The sequence below is a fragment of the Rhinoderma darwinii genome, chromosome 12 (assembly GCF_050947455.1).
Source record: "Rhinoderma darwinii isolate aRhiDar2 chromosome 12, aRhiDar2.hap1, whole genome shotgun sequence".
NCBI lineage: Eukaryota > Metazoa > Chordata > Amphibia > Anura > Rhinodermatidae > Rhinoderma > Rhinoderma darwinii.
In genome coordinates, this window is record NC_134698.1 from 53,351,182 (window position 1) to 53,372,610 (window position 21,429).

Here is a 21,429-nt window from a genome sequence, read left to right on the forward strand (position 1 = left end):
GAGACACAGGACCCGCTGACGCTGAACCAGTCGGTCCCACGGACTTGACGGATTCAGGTCATAGCGAGAGATACAGCTGCTCTGTGTTCAGATTACAAAGCGGCTGTATCTATCTCAAAAACTAAAAATAATTTTTGAATAATATGTATTCAGGAAGTTGCACCAATCACATTGATGCACAAATTTTATTAAAAAAAAAAAAGTCATGTGTACATGGCCTTTGCGTGTAACCTAAATAGCGCCCCAACAAAGTACAGATTGTCCCAAAAACTAAAACCACGGCCTTATATGGCCATATTGGAGTAAAAATACCCAAAAAGTTCTAATGTGGGAAGGCAAATAAAAAATTGAGGTCCTTATAGTGAACCTGACACCAGCATTTTACCTATTTAACCAATACCTGGTGGTAATGGCAGAAAAATCATTTTTATGTAACCTCTATCTTCGAAGTAGGCTCTGTACCTTTTAGTATTCCGCTTTTTAGTGTTCCCATGCCCTATGCTAATGAGCATAAGTCATATCTTCATTCCTCAAGCCTTTCAGAATAAACCCTGCCCCCTTACTTTTGATTGATTACAATCCTGATGGGCCAGTTTTCGGTTGTCAGTCTATCACACACATCTGAGTGAGCTGCATAATAACTTTGGTGGGGAGGGGGGGGGTGGTAAAGAGTAATGCTTTGCTGTGTTACTGGAACCTCGTATTGAATACACCTAGGGCTGGATGATTATGACCGAAGTCAAAATCACGATTAAATGAACATGTAACCCCGATTTATGATTATTTAGACCACACCCCTTTTCATTTTTCATACCACGCCCCTTATTTGCATTCTATGCCATTGGATTCATATCCCCTGAGCCTGCTGTATACTACAGTATATCATATACCACCTGACGCTGCCCCCCCGCACAGCATATTGCCCCCGTAACGTAATGCCCCGTAACTGCTCTCCACGCAGTGTAATGCCCCCTTAGTGTCCTCCACACAGTGTAATGCCCCCGTATCTGCCCTCACACAGTCTAATGCCCCCCATAGTGCCTGATAAAAATAACAATGTACATACTCCCCTAATGCGGTTTCAGTGACAAGTGGAGGAGAGCCCACTGGTCTGTGCTGCACGGCAGACAGGCGTGATGACGTCACTGCCACGTGTCCAGCTAGACATAGGGAATGGGAGAGCAGGGACCTTACGGTCCCTTTCTCTACAATTGGTTTCAACTGTATCTGCGTCCTGAAGATACAGATACAGTTTAAACCGGGAAAAAATTATTGATCAAACAAACTCGCAAGATGGCGTTTATTAATTGCGCTGAATTTTGATTATTTTTCGTTTAATTGCCCAGCCCTAAATACACCTGTATATTTTAATGCAGGCTCCAGAGTTTGAAAACGGACATCCAAAGTGCCACATCCACCAATGTCAGCACTCCTCAACCAGCAACTAATTGTGTACATTACCTGGCACAAGCATTATTACAAATAGAGCAAGGAGTTGAACGTAAATACCTAAAGGCTCCTCTTGGTAAGTTGGCATTGACTGTAATTGTGTCTAATGGTGAAGTAATGTCCTCTTTACCAGGCGAAGTTAATCCTTATCTTTTTTTGCAAGGACTTGTAACTATGTTTAATAGAAAAGCATTAATTAAAGTAGAGGCTCATTTGCTTTGGGTTATTGGTGTAACTTACCTGGTTACTCTGGTTTATTTGTTTGCTAATTATAATCACACTGGGGGAATATAGTTATGCTATGGGGGGCTCCTCCAGAATGACAGATTTATCATCATTAATTTCAGAAACTGAAATAAGTTATGGTGCAAATCAACACATGCTCATAGCAGGTTTTAGATTTGCATGTTGGTTGCACGGACAGCCAAACATGCGCCAAATATATTAATAGGTGTGCACCTCTTAATATATTTGGTGCGTTTTTTGCCATTGTTAGCGTAAGACTGGCGTTTGAAACGCCAGTCTTAAAATATCACACCTCCCCACTGACTCTTAAATACAACCTGGCATAGTGATTAACGGAGTCTGGCCAGGCAATGTAGTTTTTCACGACTGGTTTACCATTTATTTGAAAACATAACAGTGGGCCTCCTCGCTATAAGTTTGATATGCCCCTGAGACAGGCTTGTGCATATACAATACTTGTTTTCAAGGCAGTCATTAGGGGAAGTAATGCCACAGCACTGTAAAAAGGTGGTGCTGTGAGAACTCCGGTGCAGGTGTCCCGTGCAGGTGTTGGGCAGTCTAAAGACAGCCGAACACCTGCTCTAGCGGGCGAGATCTAAATTAGCGTTGGTACTTCTCCCTTAGATGCCATGGTAAGTAGCAGTGATTTTAGAGGGCTCCCGCTCTGACCCCATCGGGACACCTGAGATGCGATTGCGGAGTGCCAATGGTTTTTATGGCAGCCGTGTATCTGACAACGGCCCTCAGGTCTGCCTTTAGTAGACGCCTATTAGGCCGTGCCAGAAACATGGGCCAATAGATTCCTGTCAGTTTTACAAAAATATTGCAGCGTGTTATAAAAGCAATCAAAACATTGCACAGTAAAGTCCCCTGGTGGGACTAAAAAAAAGTGTAAAATAGTTTTAGAATAAAAATTCCCAAGTAAAAAAATTAAAAAAAATCCACTCCCCTTACAAAATGCTTTATTATGAACAAAGTTTAAAAATAATGGAAAAAGCTACACAAACTTTGTATTGCCGTGTCCGTAATGACTCAAGCTATAAAATGATTTAACCCTCATGGTGAACTCTGTAAAAAAAATAAAAAAATATATATATATATATAATATAGAATTGTGGTTTTCTGTTCATTCCGCCTTCCAAAAAATGCAATAAAGTTAGCAAAAAGACGTCTGTACCAACATAAGCTACAAATCATATAAAAAAAATATGCCCTGATATAGCTACGTCGGCGGAAAAATAAAGTTATGGCTCTTAGAATATGGCATCACAGAATCAAATTTAGTAAAGTTTTTTTTTTTGTGTAAAACATAAAAAAGAATATATACATTTGTCATCACCGCAATCGGTACGACTGGCTGACTAAAGTTATTTATACCACACGGTAAATGGCGTAAACTTAGAGCACCTGTCACCTCTCCTGACATGTCTGTTTTAGTAAATAAATGAAAAAACAAGTCCTCACCGCTATGTCGGCTGAAAAATATAAAAGTTATAGCTTTTTGAATCTTAAAAATAGCTTGGTCAGTAAGGCCCGATTCACACGAGCGTGTTCGGTCGGTGATATACAGACAGTATGCCGGCAGTATTTCCCGGACTGAACACTGCAGTGAGCCGGGCTCTTATAGTCATCGTTATCTATGGCGCTAAGAGTCCCTCAGGGGCTGCTAACGTCATAGATAACGGACGATAAGAGCCTGACTCCCTGCAGTGTGTTCGGTCCAGGAAATACTGCCGCCATACGGACCGTATATCACGGATTGGACACGCTCGTGCGAATCCGGCCTAAAGCTTAAGATAGGCTAGTGTGTTTTTTGTTTTGTTTTTTGCCTTCTCAGACTCAAAAAATGAATGCAGCAAATTTGCAGTTTATAGCTGTACCCTAAGGTCCTGTTCAGTGTTTTTTTGCAGGCAGAAAATTCTGCCTCAAATTTCAGTTTGCGGCGTTTTTTGCTCGCACCCATTGAGTGCTACGGGCAAAAAACACTGCGAAATACGCTTTCTCTGCCTCCCATTGATGTCATTTTCAGCCGCCTTTGGTGCATTTTCCGACACGGTTTCCGCATCTAAAAACGTGAAAAAAAAAATTTAAGAACAAAATAAATACTAGAGACAGAAGGAAATAAATAGTGGGTAACCATTACAGCAAGTAATGACTCATCAATTTGTGGTCTTCAATTGTATAGGTGATGCAGAAGATAATAAGAAGAACTCTAAACTGGATAAAAAGAAGGATGACAAAAAAAGGAAAGATGAAGATCAAACTAGTGAGAGAGACGGTAAGCAACATTAGCGGCTTATTCCCAACTTAGACAATTATGGCAGGTATCATAAGAAATGATACATGACCAAAGGGAAATCTAAGTAATGGCAATAATAAATGCTGACAGGGCTTTTATCTTCTTGAAGATGCCAGTGACAATGGTCGTGTTCAAAGAACAGTGCTGGATCGCTGGCGAGAATCTCTGCTGTCATCTAGCAGTTTATCTCAAATCTTCCTCCACTTATCCACCTTGGATCACAGCATTTTGTGGTCCCGATCCATTAGGAATGCCAGGTGCAAGGTTTGCCGCAAGAAAGGAGATGGTGAGAGCATGATCCTGTGTGACGGCTGTGAGAGAGGGCACCACATTTACTGTGTGAGGCCTAAGCTGAAGGTTAGTTCCATGTAACAGACTGAGCAATGTCGTTTGTTCTAATGTATTCAACCTAATCAAAGTGTAGCTCCAGTCACATAAAACGGCAGCTCCCCTGTCCATAGCTTAAAAATTACAATGTGAAATTCTGCTGGGGTGGCAGGATAGGATGTTGGATGTTGAAGCTTCTGTTCTAGGGACCTGGAGTGACACTAACTTTTATATTGTAAGAATACTATATGCATTCATTACATGAATTGCTTTTGCTACAAACTAGCAATGTTCAGCTGGAGTATTGTAGCCGTGGGGGGAACGAATGCTGTGCAAACATGCTACTTTGAGACAGTCAGAGTGCACTACTTTAGCTTATTTTAGAGCACTATACATGTTGCCCTAGTTTGTTGGCCTGGTCCGGGGGCACTCTCGGGGAATATGTCTGTTTCTTTTAGCTGAAGGTCTGTCCACCTGAAGCAGATGTAATTTAAATAATGAAGGAAATTGCATGTAACCTAATCTGTTAACTTCCAGTAAACCTCCAAATTGGAGGACTTGTAGTTTTGCTGCTTTGACTTTGGAGATATCAATACCCTATATGGCCCTATACATTAAAGAGGACATGTCTGTTCTCTTGACATGATTGTTTTAGTATCTACTTGTATTTTTAATGAAATTACAATACTGGATTCTTTCCTTTTGAATTCTGCATTGTACTGTTCCTTTTGTTTTTCCTCCTTTAATTTACTGGCAAGGGGAATTGTTACATCTGAGTGTCCCTACACACCATGACGCTGATTGACACAGTTTTCAGTTTATTCATACGTTTCCAGGAGGAATAACAAGGGAAGTGCGCAACAAAGTTTTTAGAAAAGATGCTCCAGAATTAGTATTTCATAGGGAATTCAATTATTTACTAAATTGAGCATGTCAGGATAGCCGACCGGTCCTCTTTAAAGGAGACTTTATAAGCCATAAAACTATAGTGGTAAATCCAACTTCTGCGCAGGCTCTGCAGATGACGCATTGAAGCTATGCTGAATATTTGTGGGCCGTGCTGCAATACCTCCATTAGTACCTTCATCCTAACTGACAATTGAGTAGGGCCAGGAGGGGCCCATCAACGGATAAGCTAGGTAGGACACAATCTCTGGTTGTGGCTAAATATGAAACCATCTTGCCAAGTTGGTGAAGGTGTCACATACTTGCAGAGGGTTTGCTTACATCCCAGATATGCTTATTGGCCTGTTGTGCAGGTTGAAGGAAGGGCGTCAGGGGCGCCCTCGTCAGCTCCATCAATTTGCATGCAGCGCGATCCATACTATCAATTTGATAGAGACCTCCACAGTCCCCACTATGTCAATCGAAGCCACTAGGCGCTGCTTGGATCCAATGTACAACCGATTCGGCACAGCGATGTTCTTACTTTGAAGGCCAGTTCTGTTGCTCTTGATTTATGGAGATTTTATTTTGTTTCCTGTTCAGTTTATTCCTGAAGGTGACTGGTTCTGTCCAGAGTGTAGACCAAGACAAAGGACCCGCAGGCCTAATCGTAAGAGGCCTTCGATGGATAGTGATGAGGAAGAAGAGGAAGATCTGCTACAAGACTATGTACAAGAGCAGTCAGAAAATGAAGACAACCAGGAGACTGCCATGTCAGAAGAAGAGAGGTGAGATAGCCAATTGCTTCTATGTGATGTACTAATGTGTGACAGGACCTAAAATACAATGGCCACATTTATTAAGCAGTGTACACCAGGTTTTTCAACTAGAAGTAGACGTGTTTTCCAAAGAAAACTTTGTTTAGGCCACATTAGCAGTGTGGAAAAGGAGGAAATTGCTCATAGAAGGCATAGATTTAATTTCCGTACTGTGAGACTGTTAAAAATGCATCAAATTTATTAGGAGGTGTAGGCGTTTGTGCCGCCTTTGTCACAAATCCCTCCAAATGACGACTTTTACTTAGACTTGTGAAAAATATATCCCGTCTAAGTAAATGTGAGCCAATGGGCCTTATTTATTAACACGAATAGTAAAACTGTCATTTCTGCCAATTAGTTCAGCTTTAATTTCTTAAACTGTTTGTCAAAATGAAAGCTGTAATGTGGCTGATGTGGGCAACAAGGCCAGTTTTACCATTTAATAGTTTTAATAAATGCAGTCTATTCATTCCAAGTTTATATTGTGGGATATTTTAATTTTGAATTTGAGGCCTGAGGCACTGTTCACACGCTAGCAATCTACAGTGTTTTATCCAGTTTAGGAAACTAAGTCAATAAGGGCAACAACAAAAAACAAAATCCATTATCTTTCATGATTTAACAGATCAGTTTTCACAGGCTACATAACTGAAATTCTGCCTTGTGACAAATCTTTACACGTCAAAGTTGAGGAAATTGCAATATTTATCCAGTTTATTCTAAAATGTTTACGAATACTCTGAAATAGAGGCACAAAACAACTCCTTTTTGAGCAAACTTGTTAGGCGGTGAATATCTAGCAACCAGGTTGTCAAACGTGACTTGGTACTTACCAGAGAAGGGAGAAAATCGCCTGGGAGCAGTCGCGGCATTACCCATCTTACGCTACTGTATTAATGAGAGAAAAGATTACAACTTTTTTCCTCATGTTTTATGTAGTCATTTCCTGCATTAATTTTTAGTTTCGTACAATTTTTCTTGCAGTGTAACAAAGAAGGGGAAGGCCAAATTACAGCTACCTTTGAAGACTAAAGGAGGAAAAACTGGTAAAAAACCAGGACCCAAAAAGGGAACTAAAAAAGAGTCTGGGAAGACGCCTAAAAGTCAACAAGTCACACCCAAAAACAGTTTGCAGTCTCCAAAAGGCAGAGGTAGAGGCAAAAAGGCCAATTCTGCCCCACCACTGGAAAAAAAACCTGGTTCACGTTTATCTATACACAATTCAGAGGCGCACAATGCTTCTCTTGTGGAGCTGGTGTCAATTCATGGACAAGGTAGGGGCAGGGGCCGAGGTAAAAAACTTAAATCTGTTGATAGCACTCCTGTAGGAAGTCCGTTTGCTTTCCGTCCGTTTACCCTCGATAATATTGAACAGACACCAAAAGGAAGAAGTGTGCAGTCAGAGAGCTCACCACCTACCCTTGTGGAAGCCAGAGGAAGGGGCAAGAGACTTATAACGGCTGGTGAGTTCCCTATGAGATTTTTTCTTTCTAACTATGAATTATTCTGGTCTGGGCTTTGCCATTGTAAGAAGAAGCAAGCCCTTCAGGTATGTAGTGTCTGATCCTGACCGATCAAACCTTAGGTTGCTTAATGGGAAATTCGTTTGAAGAGGACCGGTCAGCTCTCCTGATGCTTTTTAAGTAAATACTTGTATTCTCTATAACATAACAATTGTGTAATACTTGTAATCCCTATAAAGTAGTAACAGATGCTCTAGAATTGTTATGTTACATGGAATACAAGTATTTACTAAAATAGATGTGAGGAGAGCTGACCGGTCCCCTTTAGGGCTCTGTGCTCACGGCCATATTAGAGCTTTGCTGGAACCGTATTATTATCTGCCAGGATTGGATCTCGTCCTGTGAGGTCAGGAAAGTCTTTTTCCAAAGTGTGCTTTCAAACTGACCCTTAAAGGGGTTTTCGGGAAGCAAACAATCACATTTAGTTAAACGAAACAATGCAAAACAAGTAACTTTGCAATATACTTACGTTGGATCTGATGAATGTAGCAGCGTATCCCATCTTCAGTCACGTGACCGCTTGCTAATCCAAAATTGGCACTTCCTCTGCAGACCCGTCCATTAGCTCCGATAGCTAACTTCCTGTTTCCGGTTATCAGAGTGTACGGTTATGTCACAAATGACTCAGCGTGGTCTCCGATCATGTGATCATTGTGACAACCTGTCACAACGATAACATTGCTCCTAACCGCAGCGCTTACGTGCCGACTGCGAGGAACTCTGTGATACAGCTGTCTAGAGACAGCTGATATCGCGGAGCTTTCACCCGGAGACCACTCAGTGTGGTCTCTGGTCATGTGATCGCTGTGACAGCATGTCACAGCGATTACATTGCTCCTCCCAGCAGTGCTTGCGCGCCGACGGTAAGGAGATCAGCCATGTGAACACTGTGACAGCCTTTCACAGCGACCACATGCGTGCCGACGGTAAGGAGCTCCATGATACAGCTGTCTAGAGAGGAAACCGCGTCGGAAAACGCACCAAAAAATGGCCGAAAACGCCTCCTATTGGTTTCAATGGGAGGCAGAGGCGGTTTTACCGCTCGTGAGATAAAGTGGCATGCCCTATTTTCGGGCGTTTACGTCTCTGACCCCCCATTGACATCAATATGAGGCAGAGAAAGCGTCTTTCGCTGCGTTTTTGCCCGCGGCGCTCAATGGCCGCGGGCAAAAACACGGCGTGTAGGCAGATCAAAATCTGCCTCTGAATTCCAGACAGAATTTTGAGGCTGAATTTTCTGCCTGCAAAAAAACTCGGTGTGAACAGGGCCTAATACAGGAGCTCTTGGAACAGACCCAGCAGCAGGTGAGGAAAATGTGCTGAGTGGATTGTGTGTACCAAGATGTCTGACATAGGTGTAGTGGGCAGACTTACACCTATCAGGCTGTAAAAGGGGAGGGAGATGGGTGCCTGTACTTAGATCAGGGATAGATGGAGGCACAAAGGATAATGATTATTAGTGTGTAGGACAGTGTGCAGGGAGGGAGCTGCCTGGAATTAGAGCAGGGAAGGACCTGTGAACATAGAGGGGCGTGGCAGTATGCAAATAGCTGAGAGGCTTTGGAGGAAGGGGGGGGATGCAACTGTCTCCTCAGATGCAGCCGGGGATCATGGGTATAGTGAGTTACAAGACAGGAAACAGCCAGGACCAGAAGCAAGGGATGTAAATAAACAAAGAGCAGCAGTGACAATGGAGATCAAACAGAAACTGGTTAGGAGGTTACTAGGTGGTATTAGGGAAGGCAAACCAAGCCTGGGGGACCCTTTTTTTTTTTTTTTTTTCCCCTGGTCAACCCCTTTAAAGGTTTGTCCAGTTTTATGTAGAAATAAAGCTGGTTAATTATATAATGGGAAAAATTGCAGCTTTCGAATGTAGTTTGCCGTCTAAACGGGAACATTCTTGTTTAAATCCAGCGGCTGAGAACCTGTCCTGGTCATGTCCAAGTTATACTGGTGAACGGTGCATTATGTATATCAAAGCTCTTTTAATGCACTTGTCATTTGGACATGAGGATCGGTTTTCAGCCTCTGGATATATAGAAGAATCTTTTCATTCTCAAACAGCGAGTAGAGATCTTAAAAATGCCAGCACAGTGACTCATTTTTTTTTCTTTTCCATGTCCAACCAGAAGCAAGATCTGGAAGGTGTTTGTATGTTCTCCTTGTGTTTTGCATGGGTCTCCTCAGCATTTCTGTAATTTTTCTCCCACTCTACAAAAACTGATGTGATGGTAAAATTAGATTGTAAACCCAATTGGGGACTGGGAATAAATTATTACAATCTGTTTGTACAGCACTGCAAAATCTGTTGGTGCTGTATGTGGTTCCTTTATGCTGCCCTGCTGCTATATTCTGTGCAGTATACTGTATTTAGCAGCTGGGATGTCATTGAACCCGGATTTTGGCACGGACTTGGAATGGTTTCCTGTAAGATTACCTGATCTGTGGGAGGTAAATCCATCGCTTGTTACCCTACACAGAATGTTTGATGTGCAGCACCTGCACTACTGTTGCTATATAGCCAGGCCCTGCATTCACTAGTATGTATAATGCTACCCCTGTGTTATGTATGTTAGATGCTTACTTATTGTGAGTCCTTTTTTGAACCCATGCCAGCACTGCGTCAAACATTTACAGTACTGGGCAGGAACTACTTCCTACCTGTGACATACAAGTACGGTGCAGTGATGGTGTCACAAAATCTGTGCCAGGGACATCAACACTCGCTGGACTCTGCTGTAAGGGTCGATTTACACGCAACAGATTTGTTACAGAAATTTCTGTGACTGAAAATCTGTTCCATTTATTTGAATTGGCTTTCCACAGCATGTGCATGTATTTTTTCCAGCCCCATTCAGATGAAGAGAACCGTTGCAGAAATTCCTTCAACAAATCTGATGCATGTGAATATAACCAAACGACAGCTGGGAAACGAGATGACTGCAATATTGTCCGTTTTTAACCCCATAGATTCTGCAGTGGATAGACTGCAGCATCTAAGGATGTCATGGGAGGGGCTCCCTTTGTCAACTCATCAGCAAATTGGAGGCTTAACAAAGGGCTCTAAGGATGCCATCTGCGAGTCCTTGTAAGGCACTATTAGTTTTTCATCTGAATTTGCTACTTCGTACACTGAGGGGATTATAACGATACTCCTCTCACCTGGCACTTCCTTACTAGGGTTGTAACGATACCGTAATTTGGACTTTGATACTGATACTTTGTGTAGTGATGAAATTCTCTACAAAAACGATACTTTGCCAACAATATTATAAAAATTTCAATTTTTCTGATGTGAGGCACGTGGTGTGATGAATCCTGGACCTCCATGTGCCTCACATTAATAGTAATTAACCCCATCATATTTGTCAGTGTCACAATTAACATTGGGTTAATGTCTGAGGCACATGATGGGGTTAATTACTATTAATGTGAGGCACATGGAGGTTTAAAATTCATAATACCTCGTGCCTCACCTTAAGTGAGAGAGCAGTTTTTTTGTTTTTACTGAGTATACATTATAAATTACATATGTAAAACAAAAGAAAGTCAATAGGTCGGCACTACTCAGTCCTTGCTTTATCCTAGGAGCAGGTATGTCTCCGTGGGGGGGGGGGGGGTGTTTATATAACAGGTCACGCTGCTCAGCTGAAGGGTATCTAGCTATCCAAAGAACGACTTAAAATAAAAAGTGGTAACTCTCCATCCGGTGTAAAAATCCTTTTTATTTCTGCTCAGAAAATGTCTACAGACAAAAGGGGTAAAGGAGGATGATCCTGGCGGGCAACAGCCTGTTTCAGGTAACAACACTTCCTTTGGCCCTAGGAAGGCTGTTGCCCCCTGGGATGGACGTCATAAATTACGCTTAAATTTGTTGTATAATACAGCCATTGCCCCGCTTCTGACAAGTGTGTGCGTGTGGTCAGTATGAGGTAATGCGGCCGGCGCTGCTCTGAGCGGCGGCGCCAGAACTGAAGACCGAACATTGGGGTGTTTTGCAGTGAGTGTTCTGTCTTCAGTGCTGGTGCAGCAACGGCCGTATCACATCATGCTGACCGCGCGCACACTTGTTGTCAGGAGCGGGGCAATGGCTGTATTACACACCCGTAGCCCTGCTCTGACTACATTTATGTGTTACAATACTAAGCTGTGCGCTTGCACTGCTTAGTATCGAAATAAATGAATTAACGGTATTGAACCGTTAGAGGGTGCACCGCATCTAAATTCCTTACTAATGCATCCCTGCTCCCAATAGGTTTTGTTGAGCCGGCCTCCTGGGATGACTTGACAGCCTGTGATGGGCTGCAGTGGTCACATGGGACAAAACTTCATCCCAGGAGACTAGCTCATCATACCCAGCCAATGGGAGCAGGGATGCATCGCCAGGGGAGAGAAATTGCTTTGTTTTCTTGTGGGGTTTTTTTTTTCTTGTTGCAATTTTTGCTGCAGCTATGCCATTTGTTGCAGATTTTTACTGCCCCTTTGAATCCAATGGGGAAAATGTATAACAAATCTGCACCAAAGATACATTTCTGCACGTTCTAGATGTTGACTTTGGATTTCCCCCTTTTTTATGTAACGTAAAAAAGTCCATAAATGGCGTTAACGGTTTAAGACTATTAGTTAGAGGCAATTTCCCAAATCTGTAAGGCCGGGATCGCACATAGTTGTGATGGAGTTTTTGCCTCCGGTTCTTTGAGCCAAAGTTAGAAGCGGATTAAAGTATAAAGAAAAGACTGATGCAGCTCTTCTTTTGTGTCCACTCCTGTATTTAGCTTAAAGAACTGCACCAAACACTTCCATCAGGACTGCGTGTGTGATCCTGGCCTAAGGCAGTATTTAGAATGTTTGGAGCTCAGACATTCAACAAGTTACGGGGAATAGATCGCCTATGGCTATTTTTATTTGTTTACTAATTAAACAGATACTGAAACTTTCATATATATATATTTTTTTCATTGTCTATTTTTATTTTCTTGTTCGTCTCATTGGGGGACACGGACCACGTGTGTATGATACTGCCACACGGAGGCGTGACACAAAAAAAAATTAATTGTTGGCCCCTCATACAGACACTGAGCTAGTGGTTCTTTGCTTAGTGTCCATACCCTTCATGGTACAGCAGGCAGTCTTTGCTTTTTTTCTTATCTATTTTTTCCTAATTCCTCCAAGAAAAACACTATTCCCCTACTTTCCCGAATATCTTGCAGGCACTTAGTGTTTCAAAGCAATGTTGTCCCCCCTGAAATGCCAAAGATGGACAATAGCGCAAGCTTCTCTATTGCCCCTTTGCTCCTCACCAGTGTCCCACGTCACTGCAGCTGGCACACAGTGGACTTCGCACCTGGTCTAACTTTTTATGCTTGTTCCTCTTCTCTTGGCTAGTATTAGGTTCACGGCTGTCTCGGGACTGCCAGCAACCAATTGCAGCACGTGGAATGGGCAGATCAACCTCTCCTGCTCTCTGCTTCTCAGACGAGTCGGGGCAGGGGTGACAGCATCACCGGACCACTCCAGGGCTGTTGGCACTGAAACCGTTTATTCTCCAAAGGGGTAGAATCTGTCTTTGGCAACCGCTCCTTCATTCCTAAACCCTTCTCGGACACTGAACCAGAAAATTACAGTAGGGAAGCATATAGCTAAAACACTCTAGGTTATCTAAGGCAGCCAGTGAAATACTGCAAGAGGCAGGGCAGTGAATTGAGTGGACTCAGTCGCTAGTTTTTTCTTAGCTGTAACTGAGGAACGTGGTGACCCCTATACTGCCATGTCAGACACCAAAGAAGAATCCTCCCGACAGGAGCATTGCCTGTTCCACATTTGGCACAAAAATTCCCCTCTGCGCATCTTTGGGCGCCTTACCTGTGGCTCAGCCACCTCCAGCAATGCCCACGCCTGATGCTAAAGCCAAACCGCAATGGGTTCATTCCTGCTCCAGGGTTGTCTCTTTGATGAGCATCTTGGTTCACCTTACGACCAACCTTCCTCTGACTCTCCATCCACGTCTTCTTCCCGTGGCAGGCATTCTAAGTGGGCCCTCAGTATCTCCTGCCTCATCAGTCTCCCTTTCCCTCCAGGGGAACTATCTGCCACTGAATGAATAGCAATCCTACAGGTTGTTCTCTACGGTGGACAGTCTCAACATGCATCTTAAATGTGCAAACCCATCTCCTACTATGGGGACTCTCCCCTTCCTTTGCCTCAGTTGATGGCACACACCTTTCCGCTCCCATTTGGCGTTTAACGAGGTAGTCTCCAAGTATTGGAAACCTGATAAGTAATTTGCTTGGACCTCTGTGGATCATATGTATCTTCTTCTAGAGAATATTTCTTCAAAATTGTTAGAGCCTGTGGCAGTGGATCCTTCAGTTTCCCATCTGGTCAAGGCCATTGTTTTTCCTATGGTAGAATCCACTTTATTCTGCAATACTTTGATCCGCCGCATTGATTAACTCTTCTTTGAGGCCGCTGGCTCGGCCTTGTGGCCCATCTTTGCTTCTGCATGGGTGAGCAGAGCCTTTACTGAATAGACTCACCAACTCTGTATCATGTTCTCCTTTCAAGGGCACCCACTAATGTTCTGGTGGATCCCTTTCAACAACTGTTCGAGACTACCATATAAACCTTTGGGAAGCCTCCCTGGATGCAAATTGCCTTGTGATTCGCACCTCCTCTTCCTTGGTCGCCGGATGGCATGGCTCAAACGCTGGTCTGCCAAGACTGCATCTCGATGGCTCTTCCCTTCGTTGGCTCTTTGAAGCATGCTTGGACAAAATAATCTTGGAAGCAACAGGTGGGAAAAGCACTGGCCTGCCTCAAACTAAGGCTTGTTTTGTTACTACAGCAGACCGGGACCTCGTGTTCATCTCTTTCACAGTCCTCGGTCTGTAGCCATCCAAACAGCAGCCAGGTCTCCAAGAACCGACCTTCCTTAAAGCCCCATTCCTCTTGGCACAGTGGGTTAGACTAGTTCTTCCTGAATTAAGGGGGGTGGGCGGACCTCTATTCTTCAAGGACGTCTGGCTCTCTCACATCTCGGATTCCTTGGTGTGGGAAGTACGCTCAGGGTATAAGATTGAATACTGACTGAATTGACTGACCAGCTCAGTTCCTAAAGGAGAGGTTTATTCTGTTGGAGTGGCCAAACCCTTTTTTATTTATATATTTTTTCATGACCTAGCAACAGCATATACCAATGGTTTGTGTTCCCCAATGGACCGGACAAGAAAAGGATTTTTATGGGTATTGCTCAAAAAATCCTATTTTTCTGTACATGATTATGGGGCAGACATCTTGCCTAAGCTGCTGTTAACCGCATTTAGAGATGCTTTACACATGGGCCATAGGATCCTGTAAACTGGAGATATTCAATGACTTCTTTGTGAGCGGTTTTTAGGCATGCTTTGTGACCTGTGCAGAAGTCATTGTGCAGGGAGGAGGGAGGATCCTGGTATCTGCCTCCAGCTTTATAATAGAAAGGTTGCCTACCGTTGTAATCCTACCTTTGAAGATAATCAAATAACTGTTAAAGTGACCTATATAGAAAAGGAAGTGTCAGTCTATTGTGAGGCTCAGTGCCCAGAGTGAAAACTGCAAGATTTCAGGATTTATTTTTTAAATGTACATTATGAAATGTTAAATACTTTTGTGTCAAAAAAGACAAAAGTATAATAGGTATGATACCTTTATTGGCTAACCATAAAAGTTCTATATGCAAGCTTTCAGAGCGCAGAGGCTCCTTCTTCAGGCAGTTTACAAATGAATGACTCTGAAAGCTTGCATATAGAACTTTTATGGTTAGCCAATAAAGGTATCATACCTATTATACTTTTGTCTTTTTTGACACAAAAGTATTTAACATTTCGTATTGTCTCTGGCTAACACGGTACTACACTATATTTTTTACTGTACTTCGTTAAATATAGATTAAAAAATTTTAAAAAATAAAATCTTTCAGAATACGATTAACATAAAACTTGATTTAAATAGGTAATTTTCTGATTACACATTCCCTTCAACAAAACTTGCAATATAGCTAACTTGTTCAGAATTGATAGATGTCCATCCTCTGTACTCAATGGCACAGCACGTCTTATGCTCCGGAACGTGCTCTGTACAGCAGCTGCAACATGTGGTTTTACCTTAGCACACATGGACCGCTTAGCACTACAAGGGAGGGTGCTTCATATGTAATCTATACATGTTTTAGTCTTTTTCAAGTGTCAAAACAACATGCACATTTGTTATTAAAATTACTATGGAAAGTGTTTTAGAATAACAGACCTCTATGTGTGAAAAATACTTCACAGACCGGATAAGGGAGAGTGCTGCAAAACTCAAAGGAGCCCTTACTCCAGTTCCCCTGGTTTCAGTGAAGTGGTGGTCACTTATGGTTCAGCTCATGCTTTAATTCACAGGTTTCTATCTTCACCTCTACTGAAACCAGAAATAGTGTTTAAATGGGCACTGTCGTTCAACTAACTTAACATAAATGAATAGTACAGGTGATTTATATCAAACTCTGTAATATATCTTATCAGAGTAAGGCCTCATGCACACGACCGTAATAACGGGCTCATAGACTTCTATTGGCCACGGGTACCTTCCCGTTTTCTTACGGGAAGGTGCCCGTGCCGTTAAAAAAGATAGAACATGTCCTATTTCAGGCCGTAATAACGGCACGGACAGTCCATAGAAGTCTATGGAGCTCCCGTAATGACGGGTGGCTACATGTGTGCACCCGTCATTACGGCAGCGTTGCTAAGCGACGTCAGTAAATAGTCACTGTTCAGGGAGCTGAAAGAGTTAACTGATCGGCAGTAACTCTTTCAGCACCCTGGACAGTGACTACCGATCAGAATAAAGAGCAACCTGTAAAAAATAAAAATAAGACGTTCATACTTACCGAGAACTTCCTGCTTACTCCAGTCCGGTCTCCCGGCCGTTGCCTTGGTGACGCGTCCCTCTCGACATCCGGCCCGACGTCCTGGCCGTCCCTGGATGCCGTTTCAGCCCATGTGACCGCTGCAGCCAATCACAGGTCAATCACAGGCTGCAGCGGTCACATGGACTGCCGCGTCATCCAGGGATGTCGGGCTGGATGTGAAGAGAGGGACGCGTCACCAAGGCAACGGCCGGGTAAGTATGAATTTCTTTAACTTTTATTACGGAAAGGGCTGTCCCTTCTCTCTATCCTGCACTGATAGAGAGAAGGGGCTGCCGATTAGTGCAGTGCTATTTTGCCGCCAAAAACGTGCCCGTAAATACGGGTGGAATACGGGTGACACCGGACCCATATTTACGGGCACGGGTCCGTAAATACTTGTGCAAAACGGGTTGAATACGTGTGACACCGGACCCGTATTTACGCCAGTATTTACGGGTGGGAAAAAATACGGTCGTGTGCATGAGGCCTTAGGCTTCGTTCACATCTGCGTCGGAGTCCCGTTCTGACGTCAACGGAAACCATTGGCACCGGATCCGTCACCATTGAAATCAATGGTGATGCATAAGAAAAAAAAGTATCCGGCACAATCTGATTCGGGTTGGGCCCCTATCCGTGCACCCACTCCCCCACTGCTGGTGCTATCTGAACATCCATACATCAATGGTGATGCAAACGGAAACCTATGGTTTCCGTTTTTCGGTCAGGGTCCTGTTCCGACGGGAAGCTCAAAGGGAGCATCAGAACAAAACATGTGAACAAAGCTTTAGGCCCTGTTCATACGGTTTTTTGACACTGCAAAAAAAGTCCGAAATTGCCTCCCATTGTTTTCAATGGGAGGTGGAGGCGGTTTTTTTCCCCCCGCTAACAGAAAAGAATGCTCGTGGGAAAAAGAAGCGACCTGCCCTAGCTTGACCCGTTTACCGCCTCAAAAACCCCATTAAAATCAATAGAAGACGTAAAAAAAATTCAGAGAACGGCCGACGTGTTTTTGATGCGGTTTATGTAAAAAACCGATCGCGGTTATGTGTCGCTAGAAACTTTTTTTACATTTTTTTCAGTTAAACAATTTATATTTGAGTGATTACACATTGTTTTAATTTTTTCATAAGTCAGGAAATATTATAAATTAGATTCTAATTTATAACATTTCCATGTGCTGGGCACTAGAGTGAGCAGTTCCCAAAATTGCAGCATGGTCAATGTGGTAAAGCAACCTCATTTGATTTATGCTGCAAATTTGGGGTGGACACACTCTCCTCTAGTGTCCTCACACAATCCCCCCTCCCTTATTCCGGCTAGTGCCAGGAGAAGGAGTAGTTTGTATCTTCAAACCTCCTACACTGTGTGCCGCCATTTTCTGAGCGACTGCACAGTGTAGGAGGATTAGATACAGGGCTCAGCAGACCGTTTCACACGAACATAATACACACATCACATACACGAACATAAATTACCTGCCTCCACTGGTCTACGCTCCTATTCCTTGCGCCTGAACATATGGCTGGAAGCCGCGGCCTGAAGTTGTCATCTTACTGTCCGGCAGTGGCTTCCGGTCCACCTGAAAATGGCGCCGGATTTCGCTCTGCGAACGAGCTTTAGTTTTGGTCTGTGTGGGAGCGGCACATGCGCCGTTCCCACACAGTACGCTTCTGAGAATGGAACGGCTCCCGTTCGCATTCTCTATGGGGTTGTATGTGCCGTATTCCATCTCTGTATGTGTCGTTAATCGACACATATAGAGATGAAAAAAAAATGGTAGCCCCCATAGAGAAGTAAAAGTTTGAACACAGTAAAAATTAGAACGTGACAACACTAATAAATACAATTTTTGTTTATATTTTATTAAAAGCAATATAGTAAAAAAAAATCATGACACCTTGCCTTTAAACTGACTTTCACTCTGAAAATTCAGCTATATGCATCTGGTCTTGAGTCGGACTGCAGCTCCCATAGATTATAGCTTACACATGTCTATGGAGAGGGGAGGGTGGGAGGAGAGTAAACATGAAGTGCAGGAGATTAGAGCAGAACCACAGGCATAATCTGATGCTAGAACTTTCTATTACAACCTTCAGTACAGGTCCGTACCTCTGTTTCTGTGTGAGAGAGACAGTTAGGGCCTGTTCACACGGAGTTTTTTTGAAGGCAGAAAATTGGTGGTTTTGACACGATTTTAGATGCGGTTTTTTTAAGGCGTTTTGTTTCTTATTTCTTCCAAGAGACCAAATGAATTTCTGTACGCGTTTTTTTGCCGAAAATCAGGACAAAAAACTTGTTTATTTCAGTCTCCCATTGAGTTCAATGGTGTTTTTGAGGCGAAAAACGCCTCAAGATAGGGCGTCCCTTTTTCCCACAAGCATTTTTTTTGCTCACGGTAAAAAAACACCTCCACCTCCCATTGAAATCATTGGGAGTCTATTTCGACCGTGGTTTACCGCTATTTCCGCTGCAAATACCGCAGCAAAAAACTCTGTGAACAGGGCCTTATGGAGTAGATGCTCCCTACTTACTGTGTGCAGTGTATAGCAGCTAATCTCCACCACCAGCTCAGCCAACTGCAAACTACAGATATAACCTGCAGAGGTGAAATGTGCTAAATACAAAATATGTCATGTAATGGCCAGAAATAGTGCTGCTCCTCATGTACACACACTGGGCAGACTATCCTGAAAAGTCAAATGAAACGACAGGTACGCTTTAAATATAATGTCTTAACCCCTTCCCGACATCCGCCATATATATACGGCGCACGCCGGGTGGGGGAATATAGAGCGGGCTCACGGGCTGAGACCACTCCATAGAGCGAGTGTGTCGGCTGTGTGTTAAAGCCGACACTTCCGGGTAACGAGCGGGATCCCGTTCGAGCGCGGTCCCGCTTGTTTAACCCGTTAAATGCCGCTTTCAATAGCGATCGCAGCATTTAAATTACTAAAAACAGGGGGGCAACCCCCTGTAACGTCCCAACGGTCCACAAATGGCGAGATCGGGGGGAGCCGTTGGTTGGCACAGCAGCCTGGGGGCCTGACTAAGTCCCCCAGGTCCACTATCTTTGTACTCCTATGAAGGCCTGCCTCAGGCAGGGCTTCATAGGAGACTGTCAGAATCGCGATATACTGCAATACATTAGTATTGCAGTATATCGTGCAAGCGATCTAACTATCACTGGTTAAAGTCCCCGAGGGGTACAAGTAAAATAAAGTATTTTTTAACAAATGAAAAGCTCAACCCCCCCCTTTCCCATTTTCCCTCAAGCACAATGTAAAAAATAAATAAAAAGCTAACATAACTGGTATCGACACGTCTGAACTATTACAATATATTATTATTTAGTCCGCACAGTGAACGGCGTAAAAAATTGAAAACATCAGAATTGCGGTTTTTTGGTCCCTTCTCCCACAAAAAAATGAAATAAAAAGTGATCAAAAAGTCTCATGTACCCCAAAATGGTACCAATATAAACTGCAGCTCGCCCCGCAAAAAATAAGCCCTCACACGGCTAAATCAACAGAAAAATAAAAAACGTTATGGCTCTCAGAATGTGGCGACAAATTTTATTTTATTTTTAACAATCCGTTCTTCTCCTTGTAAAAGTAATAAAACAAAGAAAACTATATAAATTTGGTATCGCTGTAATCGTATCGACCCACAGAATAAAGTTAACATGTTGTTTTTACCAGAAGGTAAACGCCGTAAAAACAAAACCACCCAAAAGGTTGAAGAGTCGCTGGTTTTTTTTTCCTATTCCACCCCACATATATATATATTTTTTTTTTCTCTTTTTCCCACTACATTATATGGTACAAAAAATGGTTCTGTGGAAATGTACAACTCGTCCCGCAAAAAAACACGCTCTCCTACGGCAATATTGATAGAAAAATAAGAGCTATGGCTTTTGGAAGGTGGGGAGGAAAAAACAAAAGGGAAAATACGAAAAATGGCTGCAGAGGGAAGGGGTTAATTGTTGTTGTTTGATCCTTTACTGAGATAAAATAGTTCTAGGCAGGGTGAATTCTGTAATGTTGCTTACTATGTATGTCTTAACTTTTACTGACCTATCAGCTTGTGTCCTTCAGAGATTTCTTCTGGGAATCCAGGAAACAGGAGGAGTTCTGGGAGACAGCAGGGTGTACATGAGTTGTCTGCCTGTGAGCAGCTTGTGGTAGAGTTGGTGAGGCACAATGACAGCTGGCCTTTCATGAGACTGGTGTCCAAGATTCAGGTATTGTAACTTTGTCTATGCAGCTTAAATATTGTGTTGTAAGAGAAGGATGTAATTCGGATATATATTCCATGTGCAGTCAATGTACTAGCTGTGTACGATTCATTTGCAATATTCTTCTATAGGTTCCAGACTACTTTGACATTATCAAGAGACCCATTGCCTTAAACATTATCCGTGAGAATGTGAACAAATGTGAATACAAGTCTGCATGTAAGTAGTTGTTAGAACAATCTCGTTTTCCTTTGTGTTGTCTTTATGGCTTATTGTTTGTTTTTTACTAAAGTGTTTCTACTAAAAAAAAAATCAGTACTATAGCTTCTCACCCATTTCTCCCAGATGCACATACAGCCAAACTGCACATGTATTGGATATTAATGGGGTGTTAACTTATCTGAACAGCTTGGGGTGCATTTACAGAAGTATAAATGGGATTGTAATTTCAAAAATTGCGACAAACTACTTGTGTAAATACACCCTTATTGCTGCATGTTTGACTCTGTTCACATCTTGCGTTTGTCACATTTTTTGGGATTTTTAATGGCAAGAATAGCAGAATCCCCGACTGACCAAATATTCAGCATAGCTGTCATGGCCTTGTTAGTCGGAACCCATGGCTTTAGTGTGAACAGAACCTCATTTTATTTCTATGGCCAGCTTTTGTCCATCAGGACTGAGCTAATTACAATAAAGAGCATTACATAAACCCATATAAC

The 21,429-nt window shown here is 42.8% G+C and overlaps 1 protein-coding gene across 2 annotated transcripts in view; it reads left to right on the forward strand.

The window, feature by feature from the left end:
* Positions 1-21,429, forward strand: part of BAZ1A (bromodomain adjacent to zinc finger domain 1A) — a 98,931-nt gene that overhangs the window by 75,924 nt on the left and 1,578 nt on the right. For both annotated transcript variants that reach the window (XM_075844149.1, XM_075844150.1), the window contains exons 21-27: positions 1,377-1,525; positions 3,881-3,973; positions 4,104-4,351; positions 5,810-5,994; positions 7,009-7,487; positions 20,568-20,713; positions 20,839-20,926. In XM_075844149.1, coding sequence (XP_075700264.1) covers positions 1,377-1,525; positions 3,881-3,973; positions 4,104-4,351; positions 5,810-5,994; positions 7,009-7,487; positions 20,568-20,713; positions 20,839-20,926 — 1,388 coding nt within the window. The remainder of the gene's footprint in view (positions 1-1,376; positions 1,526-3,880; positions 3,974-4,103; positions 4,352-5,809; positions 5,995-7,008; positions 7,488-20,567; positions 20,714-20,838; positions 20,927-21,429) is intronic.